The 24,121-nt window shown below is 59.1% G+C and overlaps 1 protein-coding gene across 12 annotated transcripts in view; it reads left to right on the top strand.

Moving 5' to 3' along the window:
* MYO18A (myosin XVIIIA) overlaps nt 1-24,121 on the top strand; it is a 93,837-nt gene that overhangs the window by 67,944 nt on the left and 1,772 nt on the right. For 9 of the 12 annotated variants that reach the window (XM_087854651.1, XM_045773612.2, XM_087854640.1 and 6 more), the window contains 21 exons: nt 377-505; nt 1,201-1,344; nt 1,723-1,812; nt 1,944-2,063; nt 2,260-2,371; nt 2,789-2,916; nt 3,193-3,347; nt 5,107-5,230; nt 5,322-5,522; nt 6,088-6,198; nt 6,667-6,771; nt 7,071-7,217; nt 7,618-7,731; nt 9,033-9,149; nt 9,322-9,405; nt 9,838-9,975; nt 12,060-12,245; nt 12,610-12,749; nt 13,585-13,629; nt 16,859-16,981; nt 18,319-19,580. In XM_087854651.1, coding sequence (XP_087710777.1) covers nt 377-505; nt 1,201-1,344; nt 1,723-1,812; nt 1,944-2,063; nt 2,260-2,371; nt 2,789-2,916; nt 3,193-3,347; nt 5,107-5,230; nt 5,322-5,522; nt 6,088-6,198; nt 6,667-6,771; nt 7,071-7,217; nt 7,618-7,731; nt 9,033-9,149; nt 9,322-9,405; nt 9,838-9,975; nt 12,060-12,245; nt 12,610-12,749; nt 13,585-13,629; nt 16,859-16,981; nt 18,319-19,576 — 3,771 coding nt within the window. In that variant the 3' untranslated portion in view covers nt 19,577-19,580. The remainder of the gene's footprint in view (nt 1-376; nt 506-1,200; nt 1,345-1,722; nt 1,813-1,943; nt 2,064-2,259; nt 2,372-2,788; nt 2,917-3,192; nt 3,348-5,106; nt 5,231-5,321; nt 5,523-6,087; nt 6,199-6,666; nt 6,772-7,070; nt 7,218-7,617; nt 7,732-9,032; nt 9,150-9,321; nt 9,406-9,837; nt 9,976-12,059; nt 12,246-12,609; nt 12,750-13,584; nt 13,630-16,858; nt 16,982-18,318; nt 19,581-24,121) is intronic. The other 3 variants (XM_087854649.1, XM_087854641.1, XM_087854650.1) reach the window with 3 other exon arrangements.

Raw genomic sequence — 24,121 nt, 5'->3', positions numbered from 1 at the left:
CAGTGTTGCTGGCAGTCCTGGGGGAAGAATCCGCCATCGATGTTGCTGAGGGGTGTCCTGTCCCCGTTTGACTGTGGCTGCTTTATTTCCTTCTTGTCCCAGATACCTTCCCTTTGACTTCCCTCTCCTTTTATCTCTCTTTGAAGTCAGATTTCCCACCTTACTCCTCCTCTTCCGGAAAAACCTCCCCAGCGCCCCCCCCCCCCCGCCTGGCCCTCCTCCCTCAGCCTTCCTGGGGCCTCTTCTTGCTCCTTTCCTCCTCGCCTGTTCCCTTGGATTTTCAGGTGCTTCCAGGGCCAAGGGCCACCTCCCAGGCCTGCTGGTGCCCTGTGCCCCCAGCCCATCTCCTGCCTTCATCTGGCCTGCTTCTCCACAGGTGTTCTTCCGGGCCGGCACTTTGGCTCGGCTGGAGGAGCAGCGGGATGAGCAAACGAGCAGGAACCTAACCCTGTTCCAGGCGGCCTGCAGGGGCTACCTGGCCCGCCAGCACTTCAAGAAGAAAAAGGTGCTGTTCCAGGGGCAGCTCTGTCCTACTCCCCAGCCTAGATGGCAGAACAGAGTTCCTGGGGTGGGGTGGGGGTTCAAGGGAACATGCTGGGGCAGGAGGCTGGTCTTGGGACTATGAGTTACCGTCACCTGGGGGAGAAGAAGCAGGGGCCTCCCGGGGCCACCATGCCCTGGGCCAGGGTGGGGAATGGGCAGCTCCTTGGTGCCAGCGAGCGCGCTGGTTATGCCCAGCAGTGGGGCCGTGGGGCCTGGTCCGGGGCTGGGGGTGGGGGGCAGCGCCTAGGCGAAGGTGGGCTCTGGATCATAGGCTGCTCCATGAAGATTAAGGAGCTGTGTCAGCGACTCCTTTTCTTATTAGCAAGTCCATAAAACAGCCAGCACCGCCGCCTCTTGTGTTTCAGCAAGATTAGGTTTTATAGCACATCTAGGCCAGGGTGCTGGAAATAATCAGGCAGCAAATAAAGCAGATGAAATTATTCCTAATGACGGCAGAGCGGTTAGTGCCCAGTGCGGTGCTCGCTGGGCCAGGCTCTCTGCCTCCCACTCTCCGAGGGATGAGGAGAGGCTGGGAGTGAGGGCTGGGTGGCATAGGGAGTGTTTGAACCAGGTCAGGTGGCCGGAGGAGCAGGGTGGGGTCCTGGTCGGGCTTGGGACTAAGAGCCCTGCTGTGCACCACCCCTCCCCCCAACTTAGATCCAGGACCTGGCCATTCGCTGTGTGCAGAAGAACATCAAGAAGAACAAAGGGGTGAAGGACTGGGCCTGGTGGAAACTCTTTACCACCGTGCGGCCCCTCATCGAGGTACAGCTGTCCGAGGAGCAGATCCGGAACAAAGACGTACGTAACAGCTCCGGAAGGGCCAAGTCGATGGAAAAGGACTAGTTCATCCATGTGGGCAAAAGTCTTGCCAGCTTGTCTTGGGCTCCCAAGTGCTCTTTATTTAGTCCAGAGAGCTGACATCCTTGAACGATGCCCGTCAAACAGAAGGCATCCCTCTGGGGTGCTGGCTAAGCGGCTGGGTAGCCTCTTGGTATAAAATCTCCGGCACCCTCAGCATCTGGGGAAGAGTCTAGGGATAGGAGACCCAGGGAGGCAGTGGCTTCCTTGTGTCCCGGCCCGAGCTTCACCGGCTTCATTCACCCCAACGGTGCAGATGCCAGGCCCCAACCTCTCGCGGAGCCTCCGGCTCACTCTGCCCTCTTCACCGCACCCTAGGAGGAGATCCAGCAGCTTCGGAGCAAGCTCGAGAAGGTGGAGAAGGAGCGGAATGAACTTCGGCTCAACAATGACCGGCTGGAGACCCGGGTGAGTGACTCCTAGCGCCAGGCCAACTGGGCCACCGTGCAGGGTGCCAGGCCCAGGACACCCCCCCACCGGGTTCCAGCTGAGTGAGGCAGGCATTTCAACTGGTGACGACTCCCTCCCCCCAACCCCAGATCTCAGAGCTGACATCGGAGCTGACAGATGAACGTAACACGGGAGAGTCCGCCTCCCAGCTGCTGGACGCGGAGACCGCGGAGAGGCTCCGAGCCGAGAAGGAGATGGAGGAGCTGCAGGTGAGGGCCGGGCCAGGCGGAGACAGCCGTGCTAGTGGCCACCACGCTCTGGTGTCCGTCTGCTCCCACAGGGACAGCTGGCCCGGCACCCCTGTCCACCCAGGGTGAGCACGTGCCCGTGGTCTGCGTGGCTCAGGGCCGTAGCTGGTCCTGAGTGAGGGACTGGGATGGCGGCCTCACAAGCCTCCCTCTGCAGACCCAGTACGATGCGCTGAAGAAGCAGATGGAGGTGATGGAGATGGAGGTGATGGAGGCCCGCCTCATCCGGGCAGCGGAGATCAATGGGGAGGTGGACGATGATGACACAGGTGGGTCTGAGGCCAGAGGGGCCCAGCAGGGCCTGAGCGGGAAGCTCGGATACCCCCCCCCCCAGGCAGCCGCAGCCCTGGCTCCGGCCCATCTCCCTTCTGTAGGCTGGTACAAGGCTAAGTAGAGGGGCCAGCGAATGCAGGGGATTGTCATGGAGGGCTGCGAGAGCCGTGGTAGGGACAGGGTCTAAGGGCCATGGTCCAGTGGTCCCTGGGGAGAGGACAGCACACATAGCCACACACCCTCTCTCGTCTTTTTCTGGCTTGGGAAGAAGCCGTCATTTCAGAGACCTTTCTGAGTCCCTCTGGCTGATGCCACCTGCTGCCCCTCCCTGGCCTATCCTTCTTCCCCTCCGCCCGCCCATTCTCCGGGACTCACAGCAGCTCAGTTGGCCCTTGTCTGCCCCACCCCCACAGGCGGCGAGTGGCGCCTGAAGTACGAGCGAGCCATGCGGGAGGTAGACTTCACCAAGAAGCGGCTCCAGCAGGAGTTCGAGGACAAGCTGGAGGTGGAGCAGCAGAACAAGAGGCAGCTGGAAAGGCGGGTGAGGCTGGTAGAAGGAGTGGAGGCTGGGCCAGGAGTGGCTTGGTGCCCTGTGGAGCCGGGCATGCCCTGGGAGCACGGGGGAGGGGTTGGTGGGTTAGCCTCTTGGGGGCTGGGGATGCCCAAGGGCAAACTGTTGTTCAAGTGTGTTCGGTTCCCCGACTCCATCTGTCACCCTTGGATCTCTCCCTCGCTCGCCCCCCCTTCTCCTCCCCTTCTCCACCCATGCTTCCGGGCCTTTCCCTGGCTGTGACCCTGCACCCCGTCTGCGCCCTAGCTCGGGGACCTGCAGGCCGACAGTGACGAGAGCCAGCGGGCTCTGCAGCAGCTCAAGAAGAAGAGCCAGCGGCTGACGGCCGAGCTGCAGGACACCAAGCTGCACCTGGAGGGCCAGCAGGTCCGCAACCATGAGCTGGAGAAGAAGCAGAGGAGGTGGGTGGGTCCCTGCCCCGGACCTTGAGACTTCCTAGAGCAGCCCCAGACAGGGCCCTCTGCCTCCCCCTCCAGGGAGGAGAGAAGAAAGCAGGGCCTGAATTTGGTGGGGCGGCCTTGACTGCATAGTCCCTTGTCCTGGAACGGGAACAGGTCTCACTCATGACCTCTGAGGAGCACTCAGGCCCCATCCCCACTGCAGGCCTGCTCAGGCCTCGGCTCCCAGACACGCTTCCCGCGGCATGTGCCCATCACCCTGCATGGGCCCAGCAAGGACGAAGCTCCCACCAGGCCCCGTGCAGAAAGCACCCGTGCCCCTCCCTGCCCCTTGCCCCCACCCAGCTCCCCATGTCTCGCTTGCCTCAGCCACACAAACACACTCTCCTGACTAATGTTGTTGAACTGCCGTGCCACTTCCATCTCATTATGGTAATGACACGGGGGGGGGGAGCCCTCACAGGATCAAATCCAATCTAAATTAATTTCTCTGGCTGGGGATGGGAATGGGACGCCTTTATTAGGAACCCACACACCCTGGGAACAGCAGGGTGCCCCAGGGAGTGGGAAGAGCGCCTGGTTCCCCTCTGCAGGGGAGGGCTTCTCGTAGAGGCCCCGGGTGCCTTCGTGAAGGGACAGCCCTGCACCCACAACCCTGGGGGATGAGCAGGGCAGAGCCAAGTCCTTCCAGTGACCCCATGTTACCCTCGGCCTCCTGGCACTCTGCTGGCCTCCCAGCTGCGTGCCGCCTGCGGAGGGTGAGGGGAACCAGGAGAGCTTACTCCTCCCTCCCAGCACCGTGCCTCTCCACCTTTACGCCCACCCTCCCACTCACTAGAAGCAGGCACCCTTAGTGGGACCTCTCTCCCAAGCCCCCCGCCCCTCCATGGCAGTGCCAGCCCCGCCTAGTTACCATCTTGCCACACTCCCTGCCAGGCAACTTACTAGGTTTCATGTCAGCTGCCCGGAAGTTTGCTTACCTTTTTTTTGATGTGGGTTGGGTTGGGGGTAGTATTTCAGTGTTGGAAGGGAAACTTATTAGCTATTCGGGGAAGGTGTTAAGAGGAACTTGAGCAATTTGCTCCTTATTTAGAGTCACTGGGTGGGGAAATAGGAGGCTGGAAGGTAGAGGAGCCAAGAAAGATCCCCTGACTGTGAACTGTGCCCGCGGACTGGGCACGGCCAGGCTGCTCGCTTCCTGGCCGGGGGTGAGGGGTGGGGGAGGGGGCTCCTGGTGTGACACGGGTACTGCTGGGCTGCGTGGGCCTGGCCAGGGGCTGGCACCCAGAAGAGAGGGAGACAGCGATCATCGGGAGTGGCCAAGTGGAACCACGAAAAGTAACTTAGATGAGGCAGGGCATCCATTTCTATTCCGGTGCCCACTCTGCCCTCACCCTGGTCCCACATTCTTTGATCTGTTAAAATGGAAAAGGTCAAGACAATGACGGAGGAGATTCTGTCCACCTCTTCCCCAGAAGCCGTCTGTGGGCCCCTCCTCGGCTCACCTGGTATAAGGGCTCCTTAGACCCACTCAGTGAAATGCCCCCCATCCCAGACCAGGTGGCCAGCCGGGCCACCACAGCCTTTGATCCTGGATGTCACCTCACCGCTGTCCCCCACTTCCAGGCTGTATGTGAAGTCCCCCTCTGCTTGTGTCCTGTCTGTATCCGTGGCCCCGCTTCCTGGCAGCCTCTGGGTGCTGGTGACCCAGACTCTCGCCTATCCTGGTGGAACCACCTTGGCCGTCCCTGCTCCCTCACAGGTTCGACAGTGAGCTCTCGCAGGCGCACGAGGAGGCCCAGCGGGAGAAGCTGCAGCGGGAGAAGCTGCAGCGGGAGAAGGACGCGCTCCTTGCCGAGGCCTTCAGCCTGAAGCAGCAACTGGAGGTGCGTGGGCCACCCGCCATCCATGCCCCGTCCCCCCACCCCACAGGCAAGAGCTGGTCCCAGGCCACCCTCATCTTCTCTTTTGCTCCAGGAAAAAGACATGGACATTGCCGGATTCACCCAGAAGGTTGTCTCCCTGGAGGCCGAGCTCCAGGACATTTCTTCCCAAGAATCTAAGGATGAGGCCTCTCTGGCCAAGGTCAAGAAACAGCTCCGGGACCTGGAGGCCAAAGTCAAGGATCAGGAAGAGGAGCTAGATGAGCAGGCGGGGACCATCCAGATGCTGGAGCAGGTGCCGCAGGGTCTGGCCGAGGGGGCACCTCCATCCCCACGCTAACCCAGGGGGTGGCCAGAGAGGGGCAAGTTCCCACGTGCAGTCACTCATTCGTTCCCTTACTTACAAAATGGTGAGTGAGCACCTGATCTGTGCCAGCACAGTGTGAAAATAATGAAGTTTCCGTGCGGCTTTCCACAAGAACAAATCTCGATTGAGCTCTAGTGGTGAGGGGCTCTCAGCATGCCCTCAGCCGGAAGGCCACGAGCCCACCCGGCCTGCCGCTGAGCCACTGTGCCAGTTCAGAGAGCTAGAGCCTGAAGGCCAAATGGAGAAGCTGCCAAACTGTCCCCACCTCTGGCAGCCTGCTCTGGGCCGGTGTCAGGCATCTAGTGAGGGGGTTTGGCTGTGCTGGAGAAGCCGGCTGCCACAGGAGCAGGGTGGGAGCTCCGGGAAGTGCTGACAGAGATACTCCCTGCTCCCAAGTCCAGGGAGAGCTGCCCATCGGGGGGCAGGGGGCAGGGGGCAGCGGTTTGGGTGCTGCTCCGAAAGGAACCTGGTCCCTCCCCGCAACCACCTCCAGGCCAAGCTCCGTCTGGAGATGGAGATGGAGCGCATGAGACAGACCCATTCCAAGGAGGTGGAAAGTCGGGATGAGGAGGTGGAGGAGGCCCGGCAGTCGTGTCAGAAGAAGGTAAGGCAGCGGGCACTCAGCGTGTCCAGTACGCACCCTGCCTTTAGAGTAAGGGGATTTCTGGCTCCCTCCCTTAGCCACACTATCACCCATTGCCATTCTGGACTCTGGGTTCCTGGCCTTGGCTGGGATGTGTGCCCTCAGGGACTCTAGAGAAAGTGTGGTCCTTTGAGGGACGCATGCTCGCTGCTTTCTGGACGGTCGGCTAGGCTGGCCCAGCAGGGCCTGCCCACTCTGGAACGAAGCCTCCCACTCTGGCGTGGGGCTGCGCTGCACGGCCTGCCGTCCCTCCTCCCCCTCCCAGGCTGCTTTGAAACCCTGGGAACTTCGAATTTGGGGTGTGACCCCCCTGGGGTCTGCCTAGCCTGCCCCACAGTTTTCCCGGGGTGGGGGGATCCAGAGGGAAGAGGCCCGGCTGGCACCGGCCCCTGAAAGGACCGACGGGCCTCTGTCCCCATGGCCCTCCAGTTGAAACAAATGGAAGTGCAGCTTGAGGAGGAATACGAGGATAAGCAGAAGGTGCTGCGAGAGAAGCGGGAACTGGAGAGCAAGCTCGCCACGCTGAGTGACCAGGTGAGCAGAGCCTGCTGGCGGGCCCGGCCTCGGCGACGTGAATCTCAGGGATACAAAGCTGGCAGAGGTGGGGGTGGTGGGCTCTGGGGAGCCCACTGTCAGCACATGTAGGATGGGGGTCGTTACCACACATAGCACTCCCAGGCTTCTCTCACTGGCTGGCCTGACCCAGCACTTCCTCTGTTGTTGTGTGTTGGGGGGGCTCTGAGAATGAGGGCAGGGGTGAACAGCAGGCGCGGGGAAGACAGCAAGAGGCTCTGTGGTGGAGGCCAGAGCCCCAGCTTCTGCTGTGCACCCAGGTGAGCCAGCGGGACCTGGAGTCTGAGAAGCGGCTCCGGAAGGACCTGAAGCGCACCAAGGCCCTGCTGGCGGACGCCCAGATCATGCTGGACCACCTGAAGACCAACGCGCCCAGCAAGAGGGAGATCGCCCAGCTAAAGAACCAGGTATCTGGACAGAGAGGAGGTGGTCAGCTCCAAGGGGCAACCATGCTTATGGTTTTAGTTCTTTCTCTCCCTTCCTTCCCCTCTCAGGGATTCTTGAGTCCTTGAGAAGGAAGATAACAGGGGAGGGGGGAGAAGCCACTCATAGCCATAGACTCCTAGGATCTGTGCATGCCAGATGGCATGACTGCCAAGCCCCAGGATGGCGTGGATGGGTCCCCGCACCCTCCATCCCTGCCCCGGGAGACGCCCGTGCATGCAGCCCCAACAGGCCGCGGCCCCAGGCATCTGAAGTGAACAGAGCACCTGGGCTCCTTCTCCCCTGCGAGCACCCTGTCCTGCCCTCCTGCCCCCCGGGCCTGGCTGACCTCTCTCCCTGGGGCGGGGGCGGCCCTGTGTCCAGCTCGAGGAGTCCGAGTTCACCTGTGCTGCAGCCGTGAAAGCACGGAAAGCAATGGAGGTGGAGATAGAAGACCTGCACCTGCAGATTGACGACATCGCCAAAGCCAAGACGGCGGTGAGGAGCGGGGGTGTGCGGGCCTGGCTCCGGGGACTGAGGGAGAGTAGAGCGGGGTGAATGGGGGCCCTTCTCCAACCCGCTCCCTTCACACCAAGGCTTTTGGCAGTGAGAGTGGGCCTCCCCTCCTTCGCCTCTCCCCACTCAGAGCAGAGGCCCAGGAGGAGGGCAAGGTGGCAGAGGGAGCCAGCAAGGGCCCATCTCCCTGTTTAACCACCTGCCTGTGGGAGCTTGGCCGCAGGCCCCGACACCATAAATAAAGGCAGCTAATATGGCTGAGGGATGTAAACAGGTGCCTGGAGATTAGCCGAAGCACCGATAAGAGGATGGGATGGCTCGGGTTCCCTCCCCTTCCCCTGGCCAGCCCACTGACAAGCCCAAGCGGCAGCTAATTAGAGCTCTTATTTAATGCTTCCCTTTTAATTCCCTACCTCTCCCACGGCCCATTCATCGGCCAGGAGTGCATTACTGGGATGCAGACACCAGTACCTCCTTGGGCGGGGAATGGGGCAGCGGGGAGGCTGGGCTTGGCTCTGGGCTCCATGCCCCCTCCCCAGCTGGTCACCCGTCTGCTGAGAGTTGCCAATCTCCCGGGCTTGATTTATCTCTGTGACATTTGTGCTCCTCAGCAGTTTTCAGGTGAGTAATTCAAATTCTTTAATTGTGTTAAAAAAGGCTGTTATAAAATTACCATTTTATTTAAATCCGAGTTAATAAATTTCTTGGCGGAGGCTTCCCCAGCTCCCCACAGCCCGGTAACAAGATGGATGGGGCCGAGAAGGAGCCAACGCAGTCATTTTGGTTTGGAATTACAGGCTAATAGATTCATTCATTTCCTGAAGCTGCTGTTGGCTGTCTCCTTCCCTCCCCCCAGGAGCGGACTGGCCAGGGCGCAGGCCGTCCCAGGGGAGATGAGAATCCAAGCCAAGAGAGCCTGGCACATTCGAGGGGTCCTTCCCCGAGGCCTGAAGGGGGCAGAGTGCATGCAGGTTAGGGCCTAGACTGCTGGTGCCAGGACGATGGGTCATTTGTTCTGGGCAGACCTTTTCTGCTTTCTCATTAGCCTTTAAAGAGCTGCCAGGAAGCAGCTGTCATTTAGCCCAGGGTCTGCCTGTGCGGTGAAGACAGCCTTCCCTCAGCTCCCTGAGCGTCGCCGGCCTGGACCGCACTCCAGTGGCTGGGCCCGGCCCCGTCGTCACCCCCTTCCCATGGGAGGTGGCGTGGGGACGTTCAGACTTGCTGCCCGGTGCCATCCGGCACTCGAGGCCTGATGCCCTCTGATCTGTCTTGCGTCCATCCAGCTGGAGGAGCAGCTGAGCCGCCTTCAGCGCGAGAAGAACGAGGTCCAGAGCCGGCTGGAGGAGGACCAGGAGGACATGAACGAGCTGATGAAGAAGCACAAGGCGGCCGTGGCTCAGGTGCCCACCACGCCCCGCCCGCAGACGCTGTCCCCGTGGGCCTCTTCAGAGGCCCACACGCCGCTTCTTTTGGGAGCGGCGGGCCACGGCCTCGACACAGTGTGGCGTGCGGTGTGGCGGGCTGGGGCTTGTGGTCGCCGGGATCCTGCTTCAGCACTCCCTCCTTTCCCAGGCCTCGCGGGACTTAGCACAGATGAATGATCTCCAGGCTCAGCTAGAAGAAGCCAACAAGCAGAAGCAAGAGCTGCAGGAGAAGGTGGGGACCAGGGTCTCCCTTGGGAGAAAGAGGGTGTGGGGTCGCTGCACGTGGGGACGAACCCCCGAGCTCATAGGACAGGAGGCGCTCCCCTCAGTCCTCAGTAATCACAGAGCGCGTGAACGCATGTGCAGGCCGAGGCTTGGAGCCAGCTCCCCATCGTAGACATTTTGGCTTCAGCTGCCTCACTTCACATTTCTATTCCCTCTCTGTCCTTGGCTTTTTCCTTTCTCTCCAAAGGGCAAAATCTGCCAGTGGTGGGCCAGGTGAGGAATGCCTCTGGCTCGGGGCCCCATCCTTCCACCTCCCCTGTGCATCCCTCTCTCCTTCCCTCCCTCAGCCTTCTGGTCACCGTGGTGATCTTGCCAGCCCAGACTCTGCCCCCTCCCTTCGGGGCTCAGTTCTTTCTTCTCTTCCTGCCCTTGCCCTCAGCTCCAAGCCCTCCAGAGCCAAGTGGAGTTCCTGGAACAGTCCATGGTGGACAAGTCCCTGGTGAGCAGGCAGGAAGCTAAGATCCGGGAGCTGGAGACCCGCCTGGAGTTCGAAAGGACCCAAGTGAAGAGGCTGGAGGTGGGTGCACCCTCGTCCTGGTCCGCAGCCGAGAGCAGGGCAGAGCCGCCCCAGCGGCTGGAGCCACGCATGCTCAGCAGCACTGGGCAGGCCGCGGCCGCTCCTCAGAGGCCCCTGCCAAGCTGCCAGGCCAGCTGACGGGGCGGGTGCCTTCCCCCCGCCCGCCCCGCCTGCTCTCTGGGCACCGTGGAGCCAGCCTGCTTTACATTCTGTTTCCGTGCTTGCTTTCTGCCAAGGGACCAGAGCAGCTTAGCTTTTTGTCTTCATATTTTCCTCCACCATGAGCTCCCCCCACCGGTCCCCTCACTCGCTCTCCGGCAGGGTCATAAATATGCAGCGGATGGCGCCACTTCTGTGAGGGCTGAAGTCTGTTCTCTCATCTCACCGCTCGCTCGCTCTCTCCCTTCCCTTTTTTATTGCCTCTTTTCCTCACTTCTTCCCACCCTTCCTGTCTCTGCTTTTTCTCCTCTGTCTTTGCTTGTCCCCATGTCTGCCCCCTTCTTTCCTGTCCCTTTGCATTGCTCCTTCTCAGCCTCTCCCCGCTTCTTCCGTTCTCCTCATCCCCTCCCTCTTCTCCCTCTGCTCTTCGTTCTTGCCTCTGACGCTTCTCCTGTTCCTGCTCACCCCTCTTCTGCCCTGTCTTGTTCTTCCTCCCCCCCCCCCCCGTAATCTCCACGGTCCAAATGCAGTCCTCGCTCCCGTCTCCCGAAGCCAGCATGCGCAGCCCCGCCCTCTCCGGTGGAGCAGGTAGGAAGAAAGAGGCAGGCAGAATTGTCTCAGGGTGAACGCTCCTCTCGCCCTGTTTTTAAGCTCTCCTCCCGCTCGACCTGGTGCATGTGTGTAAGCACCGACAGTTCTCCGTGAGGACTGTGGTCACGGGTGTGCGTGCTGAAGAGCAGCCCTGCCGCCCCCCCCAGCAGCCCCTGGGGCCACAGAGCAGTCACCAGGGCAGGGATGGGAACAGGTGGCTATGGGGCTGGCAGCGGGCGTTGAGAGGGCATCAGTCCCCTTGACCTCAGAAGAGAATATGGCAGAACCTCCCAAGACAAGGTCCCGGTCTTCAGGAGAGCCAGGGAGAGTTAGGGGAGACTTAGTAATGTTCCTGTTTTACCCACCACAACCCCAGAACGGTCGGTAATATTTTGATCCCCATTTTGCATGCAGGAAGGGTCAAGCAGTTTGCCTCTGGTCAGAGCCATCAAGGGGCTGAAGAAGCCATCGGTCTGGTGGCTCTGGGGCAGCTCTGTGCACTTGTCTTCTTCTGGGCCGCCATCCCTTTCCTCAGCTGTCTCTGTATCCCTTCTGCTCAGAAAGGCAGTATTGTGGTTTAGAACGTTAAACACAGAACATTAAACACAAACGAATAGCCCTTAGAGATCGTGTTGTTACTTTAGAGACACAGAGGCTGGGGGGCCCAGAGGTGGAGACCCCATGGCCAATTGGCAGTCGAACCAGAAGCAGGTCCTTCCCTCACACCCTGCCCCAACCTCCAGGACACTTCTCGCCTACGGCCTGGTAGGTAAATACGTGTTCCAAGGTTCTGGAGGAAGAGAGATGCATCAAGCTTAGAGGGAGGGCTGTGTGCTTAGAATCTGATGACTCTTTTAGTCTCCTAATCCAGGAACTCTCAACGAACCATTTACCTCTGAGCACAGGCTCTAGCTTCTGGAGCTGCTGGGCTCAGGGTGTCTGAGGGAAGCCCGGCTGAGGGAAGCACCTCTGGGGGGTGAGGCTGAGGAAGAAGTCACAAAGCAAGTAGACTGGCAGCTCTTGGGGGGGTGACACAGGCGGTCCGTATGGGTAGGCCCAAGCTCTAGCCAGAGCCCTCCTCCAGCCTTGGTGGTGATGATGATGGCACCTCTCATCATCCCAGTAGCCTTCATATACCTGACCTTTTTCAATCTTTAAAAAACCGTGAGGGAGTAGGTGTTATTCTCCCATTTTATAGAAAGGCAAAGGAAGCCTCTTCAGAGGGCTTTCATTCTTGCCCACCGGCTAGTGAGTGGTGGTGCCAGAGTTCAGAGTCAGAGCCACACCCCTGTCTCGGCTCACTGACGGGCCTCCCTGCCCCACCTCCCGTCCAGAGCCTGGCCGGCCGGCTCAAAGAGAACATGGAGAAGCTGACCGAGGAGCGGGATCAGCGCACTGCAGCTGAGAACCGGGAGAAGGAGCAAAACAAGAGGCTACAGCGGCAGCTCCGGGACACCAAGGAGGAGATGGGCGAGCTCGCCAGGAAGGAGGCCGAGGCGAGCCGCAAGAAGCACGAACTGGTAATGCACCCCAGCCCACGGGGCCCAAAGCAGGCAGCTGGCTCAGTGGCTGTTATGCATGCACACACACACACACACACACACACCCCAGGCCCGGGGCGGGGGGGCAGTGGGCCACAAAGGACCCAGAGTTTAGATCATTGGAAGGAAGAGGAACATGTCAAGAAGACGGTCCAGGAAGTCCCAAAGGCAGGCCAGAGGGCCAAGGTGGGGGTACCCTAGTGTCCATCGGGCGAGCCCAGGCTTGCTGCAGCCTCCACAGAGCTCCTCCCTGGCTGGGAGAGACTTGAAGCAGGCTTTTTCTGGAGCACCTGGATGAGAGACTAGCCCTCCGGTGAACCGGACTGCCCACTCTGCCTCCTAGGAGCTGGATCTGGAGAGCCTGGAGGCTGCTAACCAGAGCCTGCAGGCCGATCTAAAACTGGCATTCAAGCGCATTGGGGACCTGCAGGCCGCCATCGAGGATGAGATGGAGAGCGATGAGAATGAGGACCTCATCACCAGGTGAGGGGGGCTTCTGTGGCAGCGGCGGCCCGCACCAAGGCCCTCTGACCACCTCTGGAGCAGGCCACGAGGTAGAACAACTGTCACCTCTGTCTCCCTGCCACTGAGCCACCAGCCCACCTTTCCCTCATCGCCAGACCCCAGCACGGACCCTGTCCTGTAGCGACCAAGGGCAGGTCAAGTGCCGCCTGGGTGAGATGCCCTCCCTCTTCCTCCCCGTCCTCCCTCCCCAGGCCTCCCGGGAATCTGGCTCTCCAGCTCTGCCCGTTCACGATGAGTTATTCCCCCGTTTACCTGCATTTCCGATGGTGCCTGCCCCACTCTGGGGAAAGCAGAGATTTAAGGCCTGTGGTGCCTTGTTACCATGCCAGAGATTTTCTCTCATAAAACCCACCCAGGGAATGGTTCAGGAGAGAGAGAGAGAGAGAGAGATTTGTAGTCTGAGGCTGAGGAGGAAGTCACAAGGCAGGTAGACCGGCAGCTCTGGGGGGTGAGGTTCGGGCCCTGGAGAAGCTTCCAAGGCTGCCGTGGGCAGAACCCCGGCCCCCCAGACCTGCCCCCTTCCCGCGTGAGTGCTGGTGCCCCATCCCGCAGGCAGATCCTAGCCTGCACAGGGAGCCTGCTGCTTTGGGGCAGGAGAACGGCGCCCCAGGGCAACCCAGACCTGCCTCTGAGAACACTGTCACTCACGCCACCCCCCAGCTGGTCTCAGCCAGTCAGAACCATCTCTTGCTGAAGAAAAAGGGGTCTGCAGCAGAGAGGTCCACCTTGGTTTGCCCACTGATTTTTCGATCTTCTTCTGGCCCCTTGCCCACCATTTTCTTTCTGTTTCCAGTTTGCAGGACATGGTGACAAAGTATCAGAAAAGAAAGAATAAACCGTGAGGACTGGAGCGCACATGCTCTCTGCCTCTCCTGTGGTGTCTAACCGCCCCTAACACTGGCTCCCACCCAGGGCCCCTGCTGCATGCCGCACGTGGACACAGCCTCTCACACCTTCTCCAAGCTAGTCTCACGCTAACACTGCTGACTCTGTCCTGAGGAGAGGCAAGGCGAGGGGCTGCGCCCTGCGTCGGAGGTAGAGGGCAGGCAGCGGGGCGTGCTCCCCCAGGAAGGCTCAGGCTGGCCCTGCCGCCCTGGGTGAGCAGGATGGGGGCTCCCGCAGAAAAGAGAGCTCAGCCTCAGCCGGCCTTCCTGAGCTCCAGCCCTCTCCTCCCTCAGAAAGCAGGCATAGCTGCCTCGCCAGCCTATTTCCCTGGGGGGGAGTCTGACTGGGCTGGATTTGTCCACGCCCTGGGGCTCCTTTGGAGCCTGAGCCGGGCCTAAAGAAGCGGGTCTGTTTCAATTTGAAAAGGTGCCCCGCCTTCCTGTGGCAGACAAGGGTGCAAGGCGTGGGGCATCTAGCAGTGCCTTGTTCGGAGAAGGCATCCAGCCAGCTCCTTGCGGGCTGCTCTGCAGCGGCCGGTGAAGGGAACCCAGCCAGATGTGTTTACCCTGCTCCCCGCGGGCACCTGGGGCAGAGGGAGGCCCCGGGCATTTGCTGTCTGTCAGGGGGCGGGGAGCCCAGGAAATCCACCCGCTCTCTTCGATTCCTTCTTTCTGGGTGGGAGCTGGACGGCGGGTGCTGGTGCGCAGGCCTTGAGGCGGATCAGAGCGATCCTCCGTCAAGTTCGTCAGGGCTGTTTGTTCGGAGGTTGTTTTTTCTAGCGTGGCATTGGATTTCCTCCCCCTTCTCTCTCTTGCCTGGCAGGCCTCCTCCCCTGGCCGGGATGGGCTGGCGGCCGCGCAGAGGACTCCGTGAGAGCTAATGATAAATGTAATAGTGTGTAACAGTGATAGAGGGCCGCTGGAGCCCGGTTGTCACACACAATTAATATCCCCCGCCATTCTGTCTCCGTTTGTTTGTTCCCCCGCGATTCGGCTCCCAGTTAACTAATAGCACATGAGCCTGGACATAAATTGTATTTGACTCGGGGTTTAATTCCGACCATTTAAAATTTCAACTGCCCCCTGAGCCTGCCTACCCCTGGAGTTTGTTTACGGGCCTGATTATTTAAGGAAAAGAACCTAAACACCACCTATATGCTTGAAACTAAAGGGAAGGCAAGGGCAGGCAGGCCAGTGGCTCCACCCATTTCGGGCTCTGAATGGAAGGAGGAAAATTCATATTCTGGGTCCACGACTGTCTGTCCCCCGTGTGTTCCAGCCCTGCCATCCTTGGGCTGGAGGAGCTTGGAGGGCTGATAAAATGCGCATTTAAGATCATCTTCTAAACCCTTGCCAGGCACGGGCACGTGCGCGCAAGGACGCGCGTGCGCCCACACAGGCACGCACACACACAGGTGTGCACGCACGCAGGCGCGCTGGGGCGTGCAGGCCTCGCCACAGTCCCGCTGATGGCAGAGGTGGCGTGGCTCCGTGCTCAGCAGCTCTGGACCCCAGCTCCAAGTTATCGAGCGAGCAAGTAAGTGCGCTAAGGCGAGCAGAAAAATAATGTTTCGATTTACTTAGAGATACAGTTGTTATTGCCATAACCTTAATGAAAGCAGTAAACAGTGCAGTAGTAAGGGAGATTTATACAGAAACACTTTTAACATGTAGACATAGATTTTGCGATGCATACAGCACCTCCTTTCTAAAGGCAATCAATATGGTTATGAACGGTGGTGATAAATTACAGGCTCTGAAGCTAGAGAAGGAGGTTTTTTGCACGGGTGTATAAATCAGGTGGTATTGGCGTTCCATGGGGCCCGTGCACCATAGTAAATCTGCCAGGCTCGGACAGGCACGGGGCTTGCATTAGCGGTTTCGGGGCTGTCTGCTAAACTCCTGTTTACCCAGGGCATCAGCCAGCCTCGTCTTTGTTATAATTCTGTATTTGATGGAAGCCATAAAATATGCCTCTTTGTTCCCCTCCCAACGGGTCATGCTCTCTCATAGTCCCCAGAACAGAGTCTGGTGATTTCCTCTGTGTGTGTGTGTGTGTGTGTGTGTGTGTACACACGTGCATGCACACACACACACACACACACACACCTGTGTGGCTATTTATTCAAGAACATAATTCAGGAATGGGACTGCTCCTGTTGACACAGATGAAAGGAAATTTATATCAAGGAGAAATCCTTAGCATATCCATAGCAAGGGAATGTGGGAGCAGACATTTTGCAGAATTCTAGAAGCATTCTCACTCAGAAGCTGTCCCTAAGCCCTCGCTGCTTTGTAAAGGAGTCACCATGACTCCTGCCTCAGAATCTGACTCCTTTGGGCTTTTCTGCAAGTGGAGAGGGCTCGGGGCGGCTTGGCCAGACTCACAACTGGGGAGCAAGAGCTGGAGGCTGCCTGCGGGAGGGAAGAGGAGACTTGGAGAGACAGAGCCATTGTCTGGCACTTTCTGGGCTCAAGTGGATCCCCAAGAGACAGTTTGAATCCCAGAGCCGTTGCCAGCATCTCAGGAAATGCGGATGCCCCCTCCTCGTCCTTCTCTGTTTCTTAAGGGCCAGGGAACTGCAGGGTGGGTCTGTGATCTGGCCTGTCGCGCTCAGGTTAGCGCCCCCATCCGCTGAGGGGCCTTCAGTTCAAGCTAACCTGAGGGCACACCGATGCCCTTTTCTTGTGTGGCCTGCGGCCGCCAGGCTGACTCTCACAGCAAAGGCGTGGGAGATGGCAGCTGCTGTGGCCACACTTCCGGGAGTGGGCAGGCAAGAAACGGCATAGGCCTCAGGGAGTAGCTGTAGGGCCTAGGACTCGTCTTTTTAACCAGCGGCCATTTAGCCGGAACTCATAAATGGATGGTTTCCCTGTCATCCTCGTTGGATTTGTTTGGCTCAATAGCAGCCTGTCACGGAAAGTAGAATGGGAGGTGCTTCCCTACTCCTCAGGGTCCTCTTGGTGGCTGTCTTGAGTGTGGCCTGCTGAGTGGGGCAGGGTCCTCGTGAATGGGGCGCCCCATCTAACCTCTCTTGCTCTCCTCCCTGACTCACTGATGTGCATGCCACCCCGCACCCCACCCACCTGAGACAAACCTGCCGCCCCTTCAGCGCTCCCTACTGGGCCTCGGGTGAGCTCTTCCTCCCCCGCCTTGCCTACCTTTCTGCTCCTCATCCACAGCGAGGGGGACTCCGATGTGGACTCCGAGCTGGAGGACCGGGTCGACGGGGTCAAGTCATGGTTGTCGAAAAACAAGGGGCCTTCCAAGGCAGCTTCCGATGACGGCAGCTTGAAGAGTTCCAGGTGAGCGCGTGGCCTTGAGCTGGGAGGAAAAGCCCCCTCGTGCATCAGGGATAAAGGAGCAGTGCCTCAATCCCAGAGAGGCCAGGCCTCATGCTGCCGGCCTCTCTTGCCTGGCACGTGTATACGGGGCCCAGGCGTGCCCCCAGCATGTGGAGTGAGTGCAGGAGGCTCAGTATCTTCTTAGTCAGGGTCTGTGGCGCCCTTGTTTTTCCCAGGTAATGCTTTCCTGCTGGGCTCAGGGCTTTGGTTTGCTGGAGGTTTGACTTCGTCCCCACTTACTCATTCAGCAAATGTTGATCGAACCACCAGAAAGTTTGGGCCCCGGAATCAAGACTGGAATGGGGCATAAGGAGTCTCTGGACCCCACAGCCCTAGACAGGGCTGGCTTGGGCTGGCTCTGGACCTCCAAAATCTTAATGAGACTAGCAGCAGAGAAGGCACTGGTTCCCCTGAATCCCCTATCACAGCCACATTTCTCTTTCTTTGCCCATTCTCTCCTTCCTGTGATCTTTTCACCATGTCCCCTCACGGCCCCCCCATGCTTCCTGCTCACACCCGTCTACTGCAGGAACTCGTTCCCGCCTTGTCCGGCTAAGTCAGTCTTCCGATCATACAGACAGCTCCCCCTGAAACCCAGCTCCATTGTCCCCATCCCTCACTTCCCGGCCAGCGTGGCAGCAGGGAGGGCCAGCCTCTCCTCTGTGCCAGTGCCTCCTGCTGGCTCCCCTGCCTCCCAACTCAGAACCATTCTGATCTGCCCCCCCCCAGGGCACACCCTTCCCCACCCCCCTCCCAGAGTTGGTGGGCAGGCTCTGTCAACAAGTAATCCGCCCCCCCACTCCCCTGAGGCCCCTTCCCAAGGCCAGCCTCTCACCACCAGTACCCAGCGGCCCCCTCTAATTGGTTTAATTTATTCAGCCAAACAACATTTTGTTACCACAGATAATGCCGCCTTCCCCGCCCCAATGCCGTTCACCACGGCATGGCACAAGGCTCCAGGTAGTTGACAATGAAATAAATTGAACTAAACGTTTTAGAGGGGGAAAAGTGATGAAATAGAACAATGGTCTAATTTACATGACATTCTCCATGAAGCTATTTTCACTGACGCAAATTATTTTGCTTCATTTCCTCCGATGCTCTCACTGCCACTTTGCAGGGGTGCTGCTGGCTGCTCCCTTTGCCTCCTGTCTCCTCCCTCCCCCTGTGTCTTTATTCTCTGGGTTTCATGCAGGCTCCTCTCTCTCTCTCTCTCTCTCTCTCTTTCTCTCATTCTGTCTGTGCTGCCTCTAATCCACTGCCGGTTCTCTCTTCCTGGCCTCACCTCCCTCCCCTAGAACCGCCCTCAACACCTCTGGGAAAGAGGGCAAGGGGGTGGAGGAGAGGCCGGCCTCAGCGCTGAGCTCCCTGAGCTACCGGAAACGGCTCACCCTGAAGGACTCCATCGGGGGCACCGGGGACGAGGACTCGCTCTTCACCACCCTGAGCGAGCGGGCGGCCTCCCCCGAGAGGCCCCCCCGGAAGACCCGCACGGGCCCCAGGGAGGAGCTGGATGAAAGCGCCTCCACGGTCTCCGAGGCCCCGAGCCGCCAGGGCCGGGGGCTAGAGAAGCGATGGGGCTCGGACTTCGACCGGGCCTCCACAGTCTCTGCCCCCACCAGCCGGGCCTCCTCGGCCACACGGCGTGGCTCTGGTGAGGACGGGGCCCGCTCGTCCATGAGCTTCTCGCTCTCGGGCTCCCCCAGTTCCCGGCGCAGCACCTCCCGGCTCGATACCCTGTCCAGGACCCTCAGTCCTTCCTTGAGCCGGGTCTCGGGCCTGGGCCAGGATAGCCCCGATTCCCGCCTGTCCCTGGGCCAGAGCTGCCTGGATACGTGGGATGACGGAGCCAGTGTGGCCTTGAGCGAGGCCCACTCCCAGTACAGCCACCCGTCGCTGGCCCGCAGTCTGTCGGTGCCACCGCGGCCACGCGTCTCGGCCTCTGCCACGGATGAGCCTCTTGGCTCCGGCGTCCGCCCCGTCAGCCGTCACTCCTACCTGGACCCCGACCTGGAGGCCGCCATCAACGAGGTCTTGAGCTACAAACCCGCCACGTTCCAGAGGAGCAGCCTGGAGCCCGACTCCGAGGACGACGACCGGAAGAGCATCCACAGTGTCCGCAGCGCCCAGCTGGACCTCCCGGCGCGCACGGCCGGCCTCCGCCGCTCAGCCTCCGCCGCCGACGTGTCCCGGGCCCGCAGCAGCCGCAAGAGCCGGAGCAGGAGACGGAGCAGCTCCAGCTCCAGCTCCAGCTCCAGCTCCGAGGATTCCTCGGAGCACAAGCGGCGGAAGAAGGGGCGCTCGCGAAAGAGCAAGAAGAAGTCCAAATCCAGACGAAAGAGAACGGAGACCGAGTCGGAGTCCTCGTCGACCTCCAGCGGCTCCACCGTGTCGGGCCACAGCCGCTCGAGCGTGAAGAAGGGCCCCGCTGCGGGAGAGGAGGCGGCGGGGCAGGCCGGCCGGCGGTCTCGGCAGTCTCGGAAGGAGGAGAAGCAGCGCAAGAAGGAGGTGGACAGCCTGATGATGCGGTACCTGTACCGGCCCGAGAGCGACTAGTGCAGTAGGTGGCACCGGCGTGCCGCATGGAGTGTGCCGCGCGGTGTGAACTAACGTGCGCCCCCCACCGGCCGCCGCGCACGCCTCTCCTTCCGTCCTGTGGGCGCGCCTGGCCTCAGCGAGCTCACTGGCCGCCTTGGAGAGTGCGGCCGGCCAGTCCTGAGCCCCGCATCCCGGCGACTGAGCCTCCTGAGGACGGTCGGTCACACTCATTAAGTCCATACCGAGGGCCGGGGGCCGCCCTAGATATTCGCCACACTGTGGTCACCTAATCCTCATACTAACTCCATAGCAGAGGCCTGATGGGCCCCACTTTATAGGGGAGAAAGCTGAGGCCGGGGGAGGTGAAGTCCCTTGCCAAGGTCACACAGTTGGGCAGTACCCTTGCTGGGATCTGAATGGAGTCTGTTCAGCGTGCCCTTGACCGCGCCACCAAATGGCCCAAGGCAGAGCACAGGGGGGAGATGTTTACTGTGTGTGCCTGGCAGCACCCATATGGGAGCTTTGGTCCATGGCCCCAACAGGCTGGTCTTGGGAAAGGGCTCTCGCTGCCCCCCCGGGTGTGAGTTGGTGCGTTAGTGGCCTTCATCTATTAGGAGGCCTTTGGCTCAGCTCTCCCCTGCCCTGCAGAGCCACCTTCCTCCCTGGCACACATCTCAAGCCTCAGAGTGCAAGGCTCACAGGGCCGCAGCCCCCACAGTACCACACCCTCCATCAAACCCCGAGATGCCTGACTCCCTCCCCACCCCTCCCACCTGAAGCCCACACATGGGCGTCACCTCATCTCAGCGCATCTTAAAAAGTTATAATGAATAGAAATTAGCAGCTGCTGACTGACAGCCCCCTCCTGGCTCCCCTGCCTCCCCCAGCCTTCTCTCTGTGGGAAGGGAGATCTAGCAGTTAGGCCCTTTATGCCCACACCCCCATCTCAGAAGAAAGGCAAAGCCTGACTCATTGGAATCCCATTGTTGCCAGTTTCCCCGGTGGGTGGTGACATTTGGATCGCCCTGGTTATGTGAAGCTGTTTTCAGCATGGTACCTCCCAGGGCAAGCTTGCTGCTTCCCAGGGGGTATGACCCCAGAGTGCAGCCCCCTGGGGCACGGGCACTGCATGAACTAACACATACCTGTCGCATGCTTGTGGGCCTCTCGTGCCGTGGACCACCCGAGCAGGGACACTGACTTGGCGGAGTGCTATCCAAAGGGACCAGTTATGTTTTAAGAAATGGATGGGTAGGAGTGAATGTTACCTGCAGCTATTTGGAGATGGGGGATAGAATGGGATTAGGGGGATGGTGGGGGAAGGGTGGAATTTGAACCCAGACCAGGCTCACGGCCATCTCAGACTCCTCGACCCGGAGCCCAAGGGCTTAGCACTGCTCTGTCGCTTCCCCCATGTGGCAGATGGTTGCAGGGTGCTCCGGGAAGAGCAGGAAGCATCTCGGTTGCACTGGGGAACTGTTGTCAGCCCCACAGTGAGAAAAGACAGGAGTCAAATATTTTCTACCCCCTCAGCAGCCCTGCTGAGTGCGCTGCCCCCACCCCCCCAGCACAGGAAGTCAGTGATAGGCCAGACCCTTCTTAAGAGGGTGAGACGCATGGGCCTAGCCAGGCTCTCCCACGCTGCCCAGCAACTGATGTATTTCTTTTTTTTTTTTTTTAAGATTTTATTTATTTATTTATTTATTTATTTGAGAAAGAGAGAGACAGCCAACGAGGGAGGGAACACAGGCAGGGGGAGTGGGAGAGGAAGAAGCAGGCTCCCAGCAGAGGAGCCAGATGTGGGGCTCGATCCCAGAACTCCAGGATCACGCCCTGAGCCGAAGGCAGACGCTTAACGACTGAGCCACCCAGGCGCCCCTATTTATTTATTTTTAAGATTTTATTTATTTATTTGAGAGAGAGAGGCAGCACAAGCTGAGGGAGAGGCAGAGGGAAAGAGAAGCAGGCACCCTGCAGAGCAGGGAGCCTCATGAGGGGCTGGATCCTAGGACCCTGGGATCACGCCCTGAGCTGAAGGCAGACGCTTAACGACTGAGCCACCCAGGCGCCCCGCAACTGATGTATTTCAGACCCAGTGCTCTCAGCCCAACATCAAGAACAAAAACACACAAAGCCTATTTCTTCCCCCAGCCGCCTGCACAGTTCCTCTTGTCCACCAGGAAAACAGGAGTAGTCCTGAAACCCTACACACCACCACAGAGGAGGATTGGATTCACGGCAGGGAAAGTGGGCACCAAGCCAGAAGCTGGCCAGCCAATACCAAGCTGGCAAGAGAAGGGCCAGGGAAGGGAGGACCTGGCCGGGCTCAGCACAAACTGGCTTTGGGTAGTTCAATTGCCAAGCATGGGGCCAGGGGCAGAGCAGTGGCTTAGCTTCCCATCTGGCGATGGGACCAGTGCGAATTCAGAAGGCGAACTCATCCATAGCAGAGGCAATGGGAGGGTGCTGCCACCCTGGGCTCCCCCAGCAGGAGTTAGCTTACACACCACATTGTTTGTGACAGCGTTGCACAGGAGACACTGGCTCATGGAGAGGAAGCTTTTTGAACAATTAGGTTAAAATGTTCAAATTGCCAGCCCTGACTCTTGCCCTGGGAAGGGGGCTAGCTGCCTGCTGTTGACCCTACAGCTGTGCCACCGGAGGCCACAGAGGAGCCTGGCTTGTAGCACACCCAGCTAGAAACAAGGGTATCTTGCGGCTCCGCCGAGCAGGGGAGAGGAGCATGGAGTTGGCCCCCCTCTCTGGCTACCTCTGCCACTTGCCCAGCACCCGGATGGAGCAGTGTCGGAACCTGGCTGTCATTTATCCAGGCGTCTGTCTGCTTGGCAGGCACAGGAATGTGGGCGTGAGGGCCGCAGCCCAACTCAGGAGAGGCGCAGGAATGGAAAAGAAAAAGAGCTCAGGCCGGCCCTACCCCGCAGTGCCCTGTCTGCATCTGGGTCCCAGTCCTGACATCTGCCTTGCCCCCTGTCTGCCCCCAAAATAACCCTACTGCTTTTCTACAAAGTCAGTCCTTCCTTTGCCCAGCAGCAGACCTTAGTACTTGGGTGCCCAGAAATTCTGTCCAAAAATTGAAAATAAAACCAGGCTCCCACTAATTTAGGATTCAAACAACCCAAAAGCTAAAATAACCCCAATTTTTTCTATGTTGCACAGTCATCATTGAGCTTTATAATTTTGTCCCCGAGACACCCTAGAGTCCTTAAGTGCCTTTGGCCCATCAAAGTAAGACTCATTTATGTTCAGTCTAGTTTGTATTAAATGTGTTTTGTGCTATTCTGATTCCTTTAAAAATGGTAATTCATTCATGAGAAATATGATAACTATTAACCAGACTGCCCCATTCCCGAACCATTCTGCATAATTGAACATGTATTCTATCAGGCTCTTCCTTCTCCCCAGGGAGACAGAGAGAGAGAGACCTATCTTTACACACCCCCTGGGCTCTCACCCAAGCCAGCGGGGGAGCATTCAGGTTTGGTCGTATTTTCTCTTCAGGTCATCCAATCTAGCAGCAGGGTGGAGTCAGCAAAAGGCTTTGAGGTCTGAGAGTCCAGTTCGAATCTACGTACTGGCTGTGTGACCTTGAGCGCAAGGCTTCCTCTCTGTGAACCAGCTTCCTGGTGACGTTCCATAGGGTTGTCGTGAAGAGTAAGATGCATGCCAGAGTGCCCGGGCCAGTGTCTCACACACAGGAAGTAGTCCATAGCCAAAGCCTTTCTTCCCAGTACAGTTGGAAAAGCTAAGAATGTGGGTCTTTCTTGCAGAACCCTGTTTCCGCCTCTTTTGGTTTGGGGATAGAAGAACTTCGAAGGGGCCAGTACACAAGGTCTGCCCTCAGATTCTTAAAGCAGAGCCGGGGGCAGAGGGATCACGGAATTCCTGTTTACCCCAGGGAAGCTCTCTAGGGTCTGGAAGCAGAGCTGTGTCCCTGGGAGCACGCTGGGCAGGGATTCTGGGTGCAGGGCACTGGTCGGGGGAGCCACTCTGGGCTGCATTTTGTTCAGAGTGTTGAAACTCCGGCGCACCTGAAGCCGCAGAGGCAGTGGAGGTGGGAGGGGCAGGGGCAGGCAGCTCAAAGGCTTTGGGAAAGAAAGAAAAAAGGTGCCTGGACCCGGAGGTTTCCCACCCTGCTCGATGCTGTGAGCCTGCCCCGTCCAGGGGATAATGTTCCTTCACATCCCTGTGAGGGGAAGCTGGAGGCTCTCCGTGGCCTGAGGGAAACTCCGCACGGTTGGGTTATGGTAGCAAGAAAGGGACGACTGTGCCACCCTGAAGCAGAGGTCAGCCAGTCCCTACATCCTGAGCCTCCTTTCCTTGTGTCGAGTAGATGACGCCATGGTCAAGGGCAGAAATTCTCACGGGCCTTAGGAAAACAATGAGGAGAAAGGGTTAAGGTCTGGGAGTAGCCAGCGGGGAAAGCCCCTCCCTCCTGGAAGGAACTCCGTTTAGGGATGTGGTTACCCGAGGGCCGCCGTTGTAGCCTGGTCGTCGCCAGACCGCCAGTTTTCTAGAGTGTGGTCCAGGGACCACCTGCGTCAG

The sequence above is a fragment of the Ursus americanus genome, chromosome 23 (assembly GCF_024610735.1).
Source record: "Ursus americanus isolate L20-20 chromosome 23, mUrsAme1.1.p, whole genome shotgun sequence".
Lineage (NCBI taxonomy): Eukaryota > Metazoa > Chordata > Mammalia > Carnivora > Ursidae > Ursus > Ursus americanus.
The sequence above is the reverse complement of the archived record's forward strand: the minus strand, read 5'-3'. Positions and strand labels throughout refer to the sequence as shown.